Source organism: Dendropsophus ebraccatus, chromosome 10 (assembly GCF_027789765.1).
Source record: "Dendropsophus ebraccatus isolate aDenEbr1 chromosome 10, aDenEbr1.pat, whole genome shotgun sequence".
In the NCBI taxonomy this organism is placed as follows: domain Eukaryota; kingdom Metazoa; phylum Chordata; class Amphibia; order Anura; family Hylidae; genus Dendropsophus; species Dendropsophus ebraccatus.
In genome coordinates, this window is record NC_091463.1 from 89,557,049 (window position 1) to 89,573,840 (window position 16,792).

At 41.1% G+C, this 16,792-nt stretch overlaps 1 protein-coding gene across 1 annotated transcript; it reads left to right on the forward strand.

Annotated features, from left to right (window-relative positions):
• The first annotated feature begins 9,626 nt into the window (after positions 1-9,626).
• On the forward strand, positions 9,627-15,812 carry LOC138766315 (uncharacterized). Its single transcript, XM_069943832.1, has 4 exons — positions 9,627-9,742; positions 12,268-12,933; positions 13,523-13,614; positions 14,018-15,812. Exons 1-4 carry the CDS (start codon positions 9,676-9,678, stop codon positions 14,180-14,182), a joined length of 990 nt encoding a protein of 329 aa, XP_069799933.1. The 5' UTR covers positions 9,627-9,675; the 3' UTR covers positions 14,183-15,812.
• The last annotated feature ends 980 nt before the right edge of the window (positions 15,813-16,792 follow it).

The following is a 16,792-nucleotide window of genomic DNA, read 5'->3' on the forward strand; positions in this document are numbered from 1 at the left end:
TCCCAATTTAACTCTTGCCAGTTGATTGCCAGTTATTCTTGCATCCATTATATTAATTTCAAAAAGTTACTGTCCACTTGCTGCCTAATACACTCAACTACATTGACACAAGGCAAAACAGGATAAGTCATCAATCATTGACACCTGACCCCCTTCCCGAAAAGAAGCAGCTTTCTCTTTTCCCTGTGTAGCAATAAAATAAAACTTCCTACAAGTTCCTGTTCAACTAAATGGCAGATGAGCTACAGTAACCAAGCCCAACCGCTACAAAGTCAATGTACTGGCTTCTGGCCCTGTTCACTGTAGTTTGGGTGTCAAACAGTTAATCGGTGGGGGTTGCTTTTGGCACCCATAAAACCCCTTTTTATTTTATGGTTGATCGAAATATACATTAGTTAGTGTTCAATGGGTTTAGCGTAATGTGTCTACTTAGGTCAAATAGATGTTAAGAAGAGGAATCCTATGATTCAGGAAGACTTCAGGCAGATAGTTTTCCATAAGAGCAGCTTTCTTTTTAGAAGACCCTGCATGCTCAGCAACAAGAAAAAGAAGTGTTTGGCCACAACTACCACCCAACGATGTCCATCTATCTACACCCAGGATATGGATGATACATGCCTTGATAGATAAGAAAGAAGAAATATTTTATAGGACTTCACATTCCGGTAGAACAGGATTTGGTGACACCATTTAAGTTTCTTCCAGGATTGATCCCAAGATAAAAGAGTTTCTACAAAAGATCGAAAGGACAAAGATTATACCAATAATATAGATGACTAATACCGGGAATAGACCAGTCATATTCTACATATCGATCATTTACAGTCCTCTTGGTTTTTATTGAATGTTTTCTTCTCCATACAATCTGAATTTTCTCTCGCGTTGTTGACATTATTGGACTGCTATATAGTTCACATAATTACATTTAGGAATGTAAGTCATCGCTCACTCAGAAAAGATAGAAGATAAGATAACCTTAAACCATGGCAGAAATCCACATGACCGTCTCATCAGTCATGTCATTGCATATAATAAGAGTTCCAAAGTTATTGTGAAAATAGAAAGGGCTGCACCTGAGGTTACCTTTACATTTTACGATCCAGATACAATAAGACGGTGTAAAATATAAAACTTTCTAAGGAAAATTCTTTGAATTCTCTGTGTCAATGTGCCCAAATAAATCATGAATGGCAAGGGTCATCTTCATGACCAAAGTCTTTTAAAGGAGTAGTTCGGAGAAATAAAAAATATTCAGTGTGGGCAGGGGGTGGGGGGAACATAATAAATAACCTATACTTACTGGTGCCCAGGCCCTTGCTGTGCCATGTCCCACTCGTGGACCCCCAATGGGATTCTCCATCTCTCCCTCCTGCTACGTCATGACTCAGCTGATGGATGCCCTGCTCAGCCAGTCACTGACTGGGGTGGGACAACGCTGCAGTCACTGATTGACTAAGCCGGCTATCTCCCACTTTTTCCTATTGAGTCTTGATGTACCAAGAACATAAGAACAAATTACATTCAACAAGGTTCGGGAACCTGGTAATGAGGTGCTGAGAGGGCACTGGGACCAGTAAGTACAGGTTGATTATCATGTTCCCCCCAGCCCCCTGCCGGCACTGTCATTAATAATTTTGCCAGATTTCTCCTTAACATAGTGTTACAAATTTAGTTAAAAACATTACATGTCAAAAGTTTTGATTAGATTATAAGCCTATAAAGCCCATCTGTTCAGAGATTGTAACCAGCCTCGAAGTGAAGCATGGACCTGTGCAGTGATATCCACAGACGGGACGGGGCCTGAACACTGTTAAAGTAATTAACATTTTTCCCATTCCTGTCTGCCGTGTCAAAAGGTTTCTAAATGACAAGAACAATTTAAAAAAAAAGAAAGCTCATTCACGGTTATTCAAAGGGAAATGGTAACGTCCCTTTAGTTTTAAATTATATTATACATGTTTGCCAACTCCTTTTTTTCTTTGGTTCCCTGGTACATAATGAAGTTATTATCTGGAGAGCAGGAAAGGTCCTACCTCTTCTCCCTTCAGGGTTCCACTTAGGGCCCTATTCCACAGGCCGTCTGAGAGGAGTAAACAAGCGCTACTAGCGCTCGTTTGCTCCTCGTTCCCCGCTTGCTGCCGTCGCTATTCGTCAAGGCAGCAGCGGGCGGGTGAGTCCGCATAGCATACAGCAATGGTCTGCTGCCGCTGCTCCTCTTCCACAGAGCGACGGCAGCAGATCGTTGCTGTATGAGTCGTTTGTCTTTCAACATGTTTGAAAGACAAACGACGCAACGATCAGCCGACATGTACGATGGCTGATCATTGCCTTCTATTCCACGGAACGATTATCGGCCAATAATTGTTCCGTGGAATAGGGCCTTTAGAAATAAAGAAGATTGTCGCCAGAAAAAGACCTCTGGGTCCATCTAGTCGGCCCTATTAGTATTTCCCTTCTTATTATCTTAGGATAGATATATGTTTATCCCAGGCAGGTTACATTCTGTTATTGTAGATTTACCAACCATCTGCTGGAAGTTTATTCCAAGCATCTACTACTCTTTTAGTAAAATTATATTTGTTTCCGACCTTTCCCTCAAGTAACCTCAGGTTATGTCCTCTGTTTTTTTTTTAATTAAAACACTTCCCTCCTGAACCTTATTTAGTACTTTAACACATTTTAACGTTTCGATCATGTCCCCACTTTCTCTTCTTTACTTTCTATACAGATTTAGATCCCTAAGTCTTTTCTCATATGCTTCAAGCCCCTAATACATGGCTTACTCCTTGCTCCCCCGCCTGTTGCAGGCACCATGTCGGCAGGGATTCGGTAGAGTCGGGGGGCTGCCCATAGAAGATAGTGTCAGTCTGCTTTCACCGCTCCTATTACATAGAGTGATGGCAGCAGACAGTTGTCGTTTGTCTTTCAATATTTTAAAAAACATTGAGAGACGACGTTTTGCATGTTGGCTGATCATTGAGTTTTATTACACAAAGCGATTACCGGCCGTAATGGCCAATAATCAGCCAAATACGGCTGATAATTGCTGTGTGCAATAGGGCCTTTATGCTACAGACTTTTCACCATTTTTGTAGCCCGTCTCTGGACCAGTTCTATTTTATTCTATAAAGGTAGGACCTTTTCTGTCTTCCAGGTAACCCTATTAAACTTTATACAATGATGCAGTGTATGGTGCAGGTTCCTCCTTAGTAGTGATGATCGAACATCGGAAAATCCTAGGTTCTATCGAACTTGAACCTTGTCGAACCTTCCATATTTGATTCCCGATGCCTTCTTTCTGGGAAAGAAGGAGACAGCCAGGGTACCGCCTGAAATTCCAGGATTCAGCCTATTACCCAGGCGGTACCTGGGCTGTCTCCTCCTTCCCCACGGAGTGGGAAGGCATCGGGAATCAAATGCGGAAGGTTCAACAAGGTTCAAGTTCGATAGAACCTAAGATTTTCCGATGTTCGATCATCTCTACTTCTCAGAGCAGAGCAAACTTCAAGCGTGTTTGGGTTCATCTGAATCTATACTCTCGGCATTTGATTACTGGTGACTGAAGTTGGATGCAGTGCTAGGGAGCCTATGGCTGTTTCCATGTTTTCCAGGCAGCCCTAAGGTCACCGGTAATCAAATGCCAAGAGTTCGGGTTCAGATGAATACAAACATGCTCAACGTTCGCTCAGCTCTAGTCTCCCGGCTCCTTAACCAGAGTCATTGTTAGCGTAAAGCAATAGTTTATAGCCCTGCTGTCTAGCAGGAACATTGGCTGCCCTGTTGTCCCGGAGGATAGAAGCAGTTTGTTACCACTTCTGTCTTTCTTTTTGCAGCCTATATAGAGCTCAATGAAGAAAACAAAAATAGAGGCAGTGGCTAGGCCTATGAATGCTTCGGTTGCAATGAAAGAAATGCTATAATAGTAATAACAACAAAAATAATGTGAATAAATACATAGTTTAAATAATAACTAAAATCTGAAATCTAAACTTCACCCCGCATATTCAATTTATTTCATGTTCTTGTCACCTGCATCTAAATAACATCTCTAAAATCTGACCCTTCCTTACTGTTAATTCACCTAAAACTGTCATTGTCGCTCTGATTTATTCCCATCTTGATCACTGCAATTCCTTCCTAATCGGCCTTCCTTCCTCTAAACTCTCCCCTCTCCAGTCGTCTTTTCCTAATGCAGCAGCCAGACTCATCTCCCTGTCCAGCCACTATATCGATGCCTCCCCCCAGTGCCAGTCACTATACCGATGCCTCCCCCCAGTGCCAGTCACTATACCGATGCCTCCCACTGTGCCAGTCACTATACTGATGCCTCCCCCTGTGCCAGTCCCTATACTGATGCCTCCCCCTGTGCCAGTCACTATACTGATGCCTCTCTCTGTGCCAGTCACTATACTGATGCCTCCCCTTGTGCCAGTCACTACACTGATGCCTCCCCCTGTGTCAGTCACTATACCCATACCCCCCCCTGTGCCAGTCACTACACTGATGCCTCCCCCTGTGTCAGTCACTATACCCATACCCCCCCCTGTGCCAGTCACTATACTGATGCCTCCCCCTGTTCCAATCACTACACTGATGCCTCCCCCTGTGCCAGTACCTATACCAATGCCTCCCCCTGTGCCAGTCACTACACTGATGCCTCCTTCTCTACCAGTACCTATACCAATGCTTCCCCCTGTGCCAGTCACTACACTGATTCCTCCTACCTGTGCCAGTCACTACACTGATGCCTCCCCTTGTGCAAGTCACTACACTGATGTTTGTCCTTGTGCCAGTCACTACATTGATGCCTCCTCCTGTGCCAGTACCTATACCAATGCCTCCCCCTGTGCCAGTCACTACACTGATGCATCCCCCTGTGCCAGTACCTATAACAATGCCTCCCCCTGTGCCAGTCACTACACTGATGCCTCCCCCTGTGCCAGTACCTATAACAATGCCTCCCCCTGTGCCAGTCACTATACTGATGCCTCCCCCTGTGCCAGTACCTATAACAATGCCTCCCCCTGTGCCAGTATCTACACTGATGCCTCCTACCTGTGTCAGTCACTACATTGGCTACCTAATAAGCACAGGATACAATACAAACCCACAAAGCTCTCAAACAGGCCTATCGGGTCCCCTAATTTGTTCAACCCCCTCCGTCAAGCACTCAGACCTAGAGATGTCATGACCATAGTAACAATGAAGCACTTTTGCCCCTCTGCCTTTCTTCTCCATCCTCTTCTCATAGTCTGTAAGCTCTTGTGAGCAGGGCTCTCACCCCTCACCTTTGGTTTTATAATTACATGTGTATCTCTGTAATTTTTGTCTATGTATGTACCCCCATAATTGTAAACAGTTGTCAGTTGTTACGGAAAGCCACTGTAAAAAGAAAAAAAAAATTGCCAGCCAAACTTATAACAGAAAGTGAGGATTGTTAAACATTACATATGCAAAATAGTTTTAAAAATGTCCGAACTGACCAATCCAAACACAGGAAGTCCAGTGTTTCCAGGTCATCTGCACTGTCACAGAGAAGGCAGTCATGTGACTGATGGATACATTGAGCCGTGTCAGTCTGTACTGGAAGGGACTGCATGTGTTAAGTCTCTTTTTTTCAAACAGCACAAGACCAAAAAGCTTCAGGAGACTGGACCTGGATACAAGTAAGTATAGCTTATAATAATAATAATAATAATAATAATAATAATAATAATAATAATAATAATAATAATAAAAAATGCAAATTGCAAACTTGCTTTGTATCACATTACCTGCTGATTTAGATTTTGAAAGTTATAACAACAGTGAAACTTTAAGGACCCATGCTGTACTGGTACACCATTAAGTCCAGGGGCTTTATGAAGGGAGCTCATAGAGGGTGGGGACCGGCTGCTATCAGCAGCTGAGCCCTCACATTAATGATAGTCAGTAGCACCGACTGTGGTGTTTAAAGGACAACTCCCGCGGGACCCCCCCAAAAAAAAAAACACAGACACACACAGACACCATACTCACCATCTCTCCGGTGACGATCGCCACTCGATTCGCCCGCCGTCCGCCTCTCCGTCGCCGCCGTCCGCCATCCAGCGATGTCTCCGACTTCTGGTTCCAGGGGATGGAAAAGGCTGCCAGTGCGCTTGCGCACCAGCAGCCTTTTCATTGGCTGGAGCGCATCACATGGCTTCCAGCAAGCTCAGCCAATCAGGGCTGAGCAAGCTGGAAGCCATGTGATGCGCTCCAGCCAATGAAAAGGCTGCTGGTGCGCATGTGCACCAGCAGCCTTTTCATCCCCATTCACTTTGCATGAAGACGCCGAGGAGGAAGAAGACCCGGACCGCCCCCCGGCTCTGACGTCGTCGTCACCAGATGCCGCCCGGGAGAAGAGGACCGTGACGATCGTAATAGGTAATGTATATATTCTTTAACTTCCGGGCGGGGGGTTGGGGATCCGAAAGTGGGGGAAGGGGGCCAGGCCGCGTATTTAACCACATTACAAAGTTATATAACTTTGTAATGTGTGTTAAATGAGCAAAAATAATTTTTTGTGGGAGTTGTCCTTTAAGTGTCAGTGGCAGGTCCCTGATTCCCAGAAGTCTAATACTTGCCTCTGTACAACCCAAATATTGATCTTCTCTATGAGAAAAGTGCAGATAACACCGATCAATGCTATGCAATGACATAGCACTAACCAGTGTAAGCAATCTAATGATCACTAGTAACAGTTGCCTAGGCTGCCTTAAAAAGTGGGGAAAAAAATGTAAAAAATCACAAAGCCCCTCCCCCAATAAAAGTTTAAATTCCCCTTTACCATTTTACAAATAAAATATGTAAAATTGTCTAATCTATTAAAATATAACAATATCCTTAAAGCCAAAATACACTGGGTCCTTAAGAGGTAAAAGGGGTATTTATATCTCATAAAGTTATCGCTTTTTTAAAAGATAACTAGCTAAAATACGACATGGAGAGAAAGGAGCGGCTGCACCTCACACCTATGGCTGACACTAATGCCAATCGGCTATATTTAAAAACCAACGCCAGGATGTTGGTATATAATTTGATCAAACCATATTGCCTATGTACCAAATGCCGGTCTCCTGGTTCACATGGGTCACTACACTAACTCCACACTGTGTCGGTCAGCGACCGCGAACCCCGCAAAGCGAGCACATACATGGAAGGGAGGCCATGGAATGGCCCTGCAACCCCAATGTCACAGGATCAAACCTAAAGTGCCCCCCCCCAAACCCAGCAGGCACCACCGGCGGAGAGAGCTCCCGCCAAACAACACGAGTTGGAATGTGGTCTTGTACTCACCATTACTGCTGCAGGTAGAATGGGAAAGATAGGAGGTACTTGACATGTGAGCACAGGTGTATCCTGCTAATTTGGGTCATATGGGTCTTACAAAGAGGAGTGCCAACTGCTCAGAAAAGGGAGAAAAATAAACTATGACATTGAGAGAAAGGAGCTGTTGCACATCACACCTATGGCTGACACTAATGCCACTCGGCTATATTTAAAAACCAACGCCAGGATGTTGGTATATAATTTGATCAAACATATTGCCCCATGTACCACGTGCCAATCTCCTGGTTCACACGGGTCCCTACACTAATTCCACACTGTGTCGGTCAGCGACTGCCAACCCCGCAATGCGTGATTACAAGACCACATTCACACTCGTGTTGTTTGGCTTCAGCTTTCTCCGCTGGTGGTGGGGCTGCTGCTGGGTTTTGGGGGGGGGGCACTCTGGATTTGGTCCTGGGACATTGGGGTTGCAGGGCCATTCCATAGCCTCCCTTCCCAGTTTGTGCACGCTTTGCGGGGGTTGGTGGTCGATGGCCGACACATTGTGGAGTTAGTCTAGGGACCCATGTGAACCAGGAAACCGGCATGTGGTACATAGGGCAATAGGGTTTAATCAAATTATATACCAACATCCTAGCTTTGGTTTCTAAATATAGCCGAGTGACATAAGTGTCAGCCATAGGTGTGATGTGCAACAGCTCCTTTCTCTCCATGTCGTAGTTTATTTTTCTCCCTTTTCTGAGCAGTTGGCACTCATCTTTGTAAGACCCACATGACCCAAGTTAGCAGGATACACCGGTGCTCACATGTCAGTACCTCATATCTTTCCCATTCTACCTTCAGCAGTAATGGTGATTACAAGACCACATTCCAACTTGTGTTGTTTGGCGGCAGCTCTCTCCGCCGGTGGTGCCTGCTGGGTTTGGGGGGGGGGCACTTTGGGTTTGGTCCTGTGACATTGGGGTTGCAGGGCCATTCCATGGCCTCCCTTCCCTGCATGTGCGCGCTTTGTGGGGTTTTCGGTCGCTGACCGACACAGTGTAGAGTTAGTGTATGGACCCACGTGAACCAGGAGACTGGCACGTGGTACAGGGGGCAATATGGTTTAATCAAATTATATACCAACATCCTGGCGTTGGTTTTTAAATATAGCCGAGTGGCATTAGTGTCAGCCATAGGTGTGATGTGCAACAGCTCCTTTCTCTCCATGTCGTAAAGGATAACTAGCTGATTGGTGGGAATCTGACCGATGGGCCCCCTCCCAATCCCGGAAATTGTAAAAAAAAATTGTTCCTGGTGCACTGTGCATGTGTGTGTTTAGTGTTCCATTCATTTTCTACAGGACCATGGAGCAATAAACTTTTAAATGTTCACCAGCCCCACAGAATAATTGAAGTGCTGACCAAACATGAGCGGTGCAAACCATCCTTTCCAGGAACAGTTTTTTCCCCATTCTTGGGATTGGTCATTTTGATAACTTAATATGATGGTTATACCCCTTTAATGGTTTTAAATAACCAGTAATATGAATTCAATATCTGATCTAAAAAATTAGCAATTAACCTAAATTGAATAAGTAGTAGAAAGTGTTAAAATTTTTTATATACCAGATACGAGTGTGGTTGTGTTCTCTACTGTCACTCATCAGATAAAACAAGCAAAAAAGAAGCCTTTAATGCCAAGCTCAATAACAGATGTCCTGTATGGGGGCCCAGCATATGGACCACCCATGTTTGTTCTCTAACTAGCAGTTTTAAACTTTTAGATGAAGACGAAGCCTTATTCGTAATTTTAAACTTTTAAAACTTTTTTTTGTGAAAAACTAAGAAGACTCTACTTTTGAGCATTGAACATTGGACATCTTTGATCTTCATAACGTGTAGACCCCCCCTACCTAGCCATAGATGTAGTATCAAATCCATCCCGGTCGCTCTTTTCCCACATTATCAGTCTTAATCTGACTGTAAATGTCTGTTTGTACCATCTTACGTATTGTAAACCTCTTCGGAAATGAGTCCAATTATTCTGTAGTTTGTCCCAGTTGAAACCTTTTTACGGATGGGCTGTTCCCATACATTCCATCAAGTGAGAGTCACATTAGTAAGGCACATGCAGAAGAATATCTTACGGTCATTGTATCCCAGAATAATTGAGATATCTAATGCATGACATGGTCCGGAGGCCAATTTACAAAGCATGGAATTTTAAGTTATGTAGAAACGTATGCGCCTATTTTTATCAACTGATACATCATAAATGGTTTATGCATAAATGTTACATTTCCATAGGGTATATAAGAGCTATACCTCATAGAACCCAGAGTTTTGGAGTGGATGAGCCAAGGGGATCTGAAGTGCTAGTATGGGACGTACAAAAATGGCAGCGCTAAAAGGATTTATACTGGTGTTTCTACTAATTATGAAAGCAGGTAAGTTTCTTAAGTTCTCTTTAGGTAGACTATAATTTTTTATTTTTTTTTTAAATCTAGCTTTTATTTTATATTTTTAAAATTTAAAATTATACAAAACATAAATTATTGTCAGTAAAGATAAAGTCTTAAGATTTGACAGTATAAAGTGTCAGGAATATAACATTGGGACAATTTCTTTGAAGTATTATAGCTAATTAAATAATGTTTTACTTGACATTAAGTTAGTAAAACACTAGTAATTGAGTCTCTATGGCTAAACCACCCATGTTTCTAGCCAAATATCAAAGTGTAACTATCTATATTTTAAGCCCAACAGTACTAGGTAAAGGTTACATACAATATATACATTAGTTTTTGAATATGAACAGATACTGAGTATTTTGTGAGCAGTCATTAGGTATGTAGGTAGTCTATCTTTACACTTGTCTATCTGTACTCTAATTCTTTTTAGAATTTTTTTTATTCTTACATAAATTCTTTAAAGGTTGAACATTTTTCTGTGTAAAGGTAGCCTAAGCCAAATAAAATAGACTGGATAAATTAAGTTGATGTTCACCATGGTTATAGAGATACAAAAAGAAATGGGAGTTAAACAATACCAATAAATTTGAGGGCTGATTTTATGTACAATTTAAATTTAAAAAACATCACTTCAAGAAATTGAAAATCTAATTAATAAAGAAAATAAGAATTTATATCCAATTCAGTATCCTTCATGTAACTGTGATTAAAGTTATGAGCGTAAAGGAGAATTAAAATGAAGAAAGTAAGGAGCGAAAACTAATCGTTTCTAAAGTAAGCTATAGTACTCTATATTTCTTTACTTTCTATAGATAGTTATACTTTGATCTAGAAAAAATGTTTAATCTTGTATTGAAGAAGGAGCATTACCATATTTTGCTCTAGGCAGCCCTCCTCTTCCTATAATGGACTTTGAAGAAAGCTTATATTTAGGTTTGAGAGTGTTGAGAGTCTTTGATTCTCCTCCGACTCTTTAAGTTTCTTATACTCTACTAGTTAAGAATATCTTTTACACTCTCCACATATCAATTCTAATAGAGTAAGGGCTGTAATGACAACATAGGTAAAGCTATTTTTGGGATTGAAACATATAATATATTCATTATGGTTTCATCATACATAGGTTTATAGAGAAGAGAAACATGAAATGCCAGTATTGTGGAATTCCTATATATGCAACTGGAAGGTCATTATTAAAATATTAGATGTAGATAACGCTATAATGGGATTTATCAGGAGCAGATCAGAATTTTGGGAACTCCCTTTGCAAGTTCCGCCCATTCTTTAATAGGTGTCTCAAGCGTACAAATCCTTAATCCACACATCAGATGATAATTTTTTTGGAATCCTTATTATGACTAATTAAAATCCTTATCATCATTAACTGAAACATCTATGCAACCATGAAGACTCTCTACAGCTAAAAAGTTTTAGCAAATACTGTCCCCTGTTCTAATAGGAAAGTCAATGACTACTGACATCAAAGGACACCCAAGTACTATGTCATTCTTTACCACTTCCTTAGTACACAGTTTTCTTGTCAATATCAGCTGGTCGTGGGTGTTCCAGCTATTTGTTTTTGCCCCTTATAGAACAGTAGACCAAAACAGATAAACAGTAGACATATATGTAAAAGTCAATTTGTAATTTTATCATATTTCTGAAAAAGAAGGCTGCGGTATTGGAATATCATATTGACTTACATGTTACTGTAGCAGTATTGTCCACTATGTAGGTCTTAACACCAGTGACGTGCAGTGCACCTTAGAACAATGTTGTCTCAAAAGTCCAAAAGTCCAAAAACATTTTTAGGACTGAATTAAAGACAATAAATGTAGATGACCCTCTCGAATTCCATAGGTTTAATAGTTAACTTAGTGGGATTGTCTTCTGCAAGTAGGTGCTGTTCAGGAAAGTTTTGCTGGTCCTTTGATGGTTCCAGCCAAATATGCATCCCTCGTAGAAGAAATCCATGGAGGAATTACCATCATATTCCATTAGATTTTGTATATTTCCAAAAACAATGCAATCCCATCCTGCTGAGGCACAGTACAAATCGTGTCTGATTTCTGTTCTGCAGTATGCAAGTCACCACTTCATTTACAGCACTTATCAGATAACATCTTAGTTTTATAGAATGAGTCACGCGTCCCATTACAATTTCATCTTCTAAGGTGTTTCTCTTGTTCTCACACTCAAGAAATAACCTGCAGAATGTAGGGAAGACATTGTGTTATCTACATTTTATATGGGCTGTATCTACAGTTGGTTTACATATCCTCTATGGGGAGAACCAGGCATGTCCTCAGAAATCACCTTGTACAATTACTCTGTACCATGGCTGATTACAGGAATAGGAGAACATGGTTCTCCTGATCCAGTGATTGGGGGTAATCTCAGAAGTTGGGTCACTATTACTCTGCCAATACTCACTGTATAATGTGATTATGAGGTTATATCATTTAATAGCTCTTTATCATTTTATGTTTTTCCATTTACAGGGGCACAAGAAACACCACCACCAACCACCACAACACCTACCACCACAACACCTACCACAACAACACCAACCACCACAACACCTACCACCACAACACCTACCACAACAACACCAACCACCACAACACCTACCACCACAACACCTACCACAACAACACCAACCACAGAATCACCAACCACAACAACACCACCAACAACCACAACAACACCTACCACAACAACACCAACCACAGAATCACCAACCACAACAACATCACCCCCACCAACAACAGTAAACACATCACCAGTCCCCACTTCAAGCACACCAACATCTACAGGCACTTCGGCCTCAGGAAGCACTGGAAGTACCACAATGAACACTGCAAGCACCAGCGAGTTCACTGGAAGTACCACCAATTTTACTGGAAGCACATCTGCTTTCACTGGAAGTACCACCAATTTTACTGGAAGCACATCTGCTTTCACTGGAACTACCAGCAATTTTACTGGAAGTACCAGTAATTTTACAGGAAGCACTAGTAATTTTACAGGAAGCACCATGGATTTTACTGGAAACACCACTGACTTCACCGGCCCTTTCACTGGAAGTGGAGCTACAGACACGACAACTGCTGTAAACCTTGAAGGCCTGAATTACCTAAATAATTTACTTGGCATTTATGATGGCGGTAAGTTTGTCTTTTTATGAAAGCAGTTATTTATATAAGATAAACTACTACTTTTTCCAGAAACGCTATCAGTAGTGTATACAGCAGTGGAAACTGGATTAGATTTTAAAGCCACATAGCCGGGAGCAAAGGTGGAGAAAGGTTAACAAAACTGATTAAAACATGAGCAAGCAAGTAGCAGGTGTACAATACAGCCACACCCTACACATAGTCTGGAGAGCTCATGTCTTTAAAAGGGTTAAATGAAGAAAATGCACTAACAGACGTGTAAAGGCTGTTACCTTGGACTTCAAAGCCCCATATATGTATAAAGCCCTTCAACATACATTTTATTTACACCAGTGTTAAAATTTGACTTTATATGTACTGTAAATTTGGGGTTTGCACCATGTTTTCCTGATGGAGCTCCATTGATCTGGTCACACCATGCAACGGAAACATCAGCTGTTTTCTGAGGTTGCTGAGAAGAAGACCTAAGCTCATCACCCAAGAGGCTGTATTTTCTGAGATGACCTTTAGTTAGAAGTATTGTGCTTATATTTTATTGCTTTTACTATTTAGCGGCATTGACTCTATTCTCTTCTTCCAGATCCCCAAAAATACATCCCATTCTGGATTGTTATCCTGATCAGCATTGGTGCCATCGGAGGATTTTACCTATTCGTGTTCATCTCTTTTGTGGTAAGTGAACCGTTAGGGTTTCTACCAATAATTCTACCAATAATTGTATGGTGGAATACTAGATATCCTCCACTTATTGTAAGTGGAGTAAAATGTAAACAAGAGACATCAAGAAGTTTTACGTCTATGCCTATGTTCAGATATGTCTTAGTTTCCCAAAAATACAGTTTTATTTTTTACTGTGATTTTGCATTATATATAAGAGGGGAAGGAGAGCAGAAGTGGGGAGGCTACTGTACCCATACTGTATAGGGTTTTGTAAGTAGCTCACAGCTACACTGAAATAAGGGCAAACAGTACTCCAGTCAATGCTTTCCTTGTGGAAAAATAAGCATAATAAGGTGGAATAAAATATTGTAGATATCAATGAAATCTTCTAACAAGCTCTTTTTGTCTCCTGCAGTGGATAGCACCCAGATGCGGCTGTAGCACAAAACCATCGGCTTCTTACTGTCCAACTCGCGCTGCCCAAGACTGTTACGAACCTTCAGCAGCTCAGTGCGGACCGTACTCCACCAATATAGAAATGTCCGGAGGTCAATTTGGAATGAGGAGCCATAGTGATTAATACCAAATGAGTTTCGCTGGTCTATTTTTTATTACAGTGTTTTACGTGAAATGCTATTTGTGTAGAGCTCCCATTCCTTTTGATATCCCGGGCATCTGTGCAAAACTTGCTACTAATAAGTAAAACCAATATGGTTGTATTCCCTTTGTATTGTCAGTCTAATAACAATTGCTCAAAGCCTTGGATTTCCACTGGTGGAATGTCCCGGGAAATCAGGGAAAAGTTGCCCTGCAATAAATGGTACTCAACAGATGAAGTAATAGTGGATTAGGGTTAGTATTTATTTCATAAGGACACTTTTGTACCTACATATATAGTATACTTGTAACTCCAACACCACCCAAAATAATACATCCTAGGCAACTGAGTATACACTGTGGTCATGTCATAATAAAAGGCATCACCCCATGGGCACCAACATTTGGACAATATTGTGTACATACCATGAGAATATTGTATTATTGTAGTAATGTATGGGTATTTTTCTTGTGTCGTTGATTATGTTACCTCACCACCATACAACTCCCATATCTTCTTTATTATACATGTATAATAACTTAATGTTAGTCTTAGTTTGGCATCTTTCTTAAGTCATCAATAAATAGAGCCAATGGGAGGCCAGAGATCAGGAAAGAAATGGTTCACGGAAATCTTTCAATTTGCTTAAAGGGGATTATCGTGAAACACATGTATGTATTCGGAACCATAGCATGATGGCATTGGTGGGGTATCCGCAAGGTGGTAATAGGGTGATAACTCGTTCTGTCTGTCAAAAGACCGAAACTTTGCCCCAAGTGAGGGAAAGCCTAGCCTTGCCTCTTCCAGTATTATACCCATATGCAACACTTTTTGTACTCTAGCGCTACTCTTCATTTGTCTGCACTATAATGCCCCGTCCAATACTCATAAAATAGGCTTTCTCTCCTGAAGAACTGGCAATAGCTGTGATTTCCATGCTGGGATAAAGCATACTAGACCATTCGAAAAAGAGCATTAATATTGGTCAGTTGGGTGGAAAAGGGCAAAAAATTCCCCAATTGCCCATCTAAAATGGTCAACGAATAAAACATGTACCACGTATACATCTTAGAAGTATGTGTTGCATAGTTGGTCTCCTCTGGCCATTTTATTGTTTCAAATTTTAGAAAATGTTTTTAAAAAGTAGATAGGTACAGTAGGACATTATGGTGAAATGCGGAAGACGATAGTAGATTTGTAGGAAAAGAAAGACACAAGGACAATTAAGGCCAGAAGGATAGAAGAAGCATGTGTTCTGGATCATGGAAGACCGGAGAAGAAATAGGTTCAGAGCATTGATGATGTTCTTGGATCCGAAATGAAGAAATAAGATACAGAAAAGGATTTTAGGGCAAAGTGAAGGGTAATAATTTTGGCCGTTTTTATAATATAGGAGTAATTTGTAGAAAGGATTTATTGAAGGTGCCAAAACAAACGCCCTCTGCCCGATTTAAAGCCAATCTGTTCATGATGATTCAGTATTTATCTACAGGTTAGAAGACATTATAATATAATTTATTTATGTAAAGTGAATTTCTTGTTTGTACTTACTATGTCAAAAATGACCATTGCAATATTAATAAAGTATATAAAAGAAATCAAAGCCTCAAAATTCAGGTTGGTATTCATTTTCATTATGGTTCAAACACATTCACAACTTAATAGGAACTTCTCTTTGGGGGCTTTATTTTGCTCAAGATGTGGAGGAGGAAAATTTTTGTTGGCCATTTCATTTCTTTCTTTTACAAAGTTATTAAGTTACCCCTTATCAACGGGATAGGGAAAAACAAGCTGATCAGTGGGAATCCAACCACTGGAACCCACAATCATGAAAGAAGAGAAAAATATTTAGCTCTCAGTGCTCGATAATGTTCAGAAGCCATTAAAAGATTAATGGGGCACCAACTGTGCACTTATGTCTGGTGATCGGTCAAGGTCCCAACTGTCGGATCCCTGATGATCAGCTTTTTTGCACCTATCTTGTGGATACTTTGTGAGTTGGGAATTCTCCCATAGGATACACCTCTGAAAGCTATGTAGACCACATAGATAGAATTGTGAGAATTAAAAAAACATACAGGTACAGTATAATGAGTAAAGCCGGTCAGATGTTGACCATAAGATTAGAGAGCCATGGTTATCCACCACCTCAAAATTCAAATGAAATATTTTGATGGTGTATTATCTTAGATAATTTTATTAAATATGTTTCAGTTCCACCATAAGAGAGACTTTAAAGGCGTTGTCCGGAGCCGAAACATTTTCTCTTCCTCTCCTTCCAAGACATGGAGGGGTGCGATCATTGCATGTCTGCACGCGATGTCCAGTAGCTGCACAGTTTGTAGTAAGGAGGTCTAACAGCATCCAAAGGTGAACTCAATCTTTATTGAAAGCCAAGCTTACACAGATATCAACTTTTGACCCCTACTGGAGTCTTTGCCAGGTACTTGACAAAGACTCAAGTAGGGGGCGAAACGTTTTTCTGTAAGCTTGGCTTTCAATAAAGATTAAAGTTCACCTTTGGATTCTGTTAGACTTCCTTACTACAAGCTACATGAGCCTTTGTCTAGGATTTTTGGGTCTCCAGCGTGC

Excerpts from the sequence above, each read along its gene's own strand:
- LOC138766315 (XM_069943832.1), top strand. The coding sequence starts at position 9,676 with ATGGGACGTACAAAAATGGCAGCGCTAAAAGGATTTATACTGGTGTTT. Across the intron at positions 9,743-12,267 it reads TCTACTAATTATGAAAGCAG|GGGCACAAGAAACACCACCA; the intron begins GTAAGTTTCTTA and ends TTCCATTTACAG. Across the intron at positions 12,934-13,522 it reads ACTTGGCATTTATGATGGCG|ATCCCCAAAAATACATCCCA; the intron begins GTAAGTTTGTCT and ends CTCTTCTTCCAG.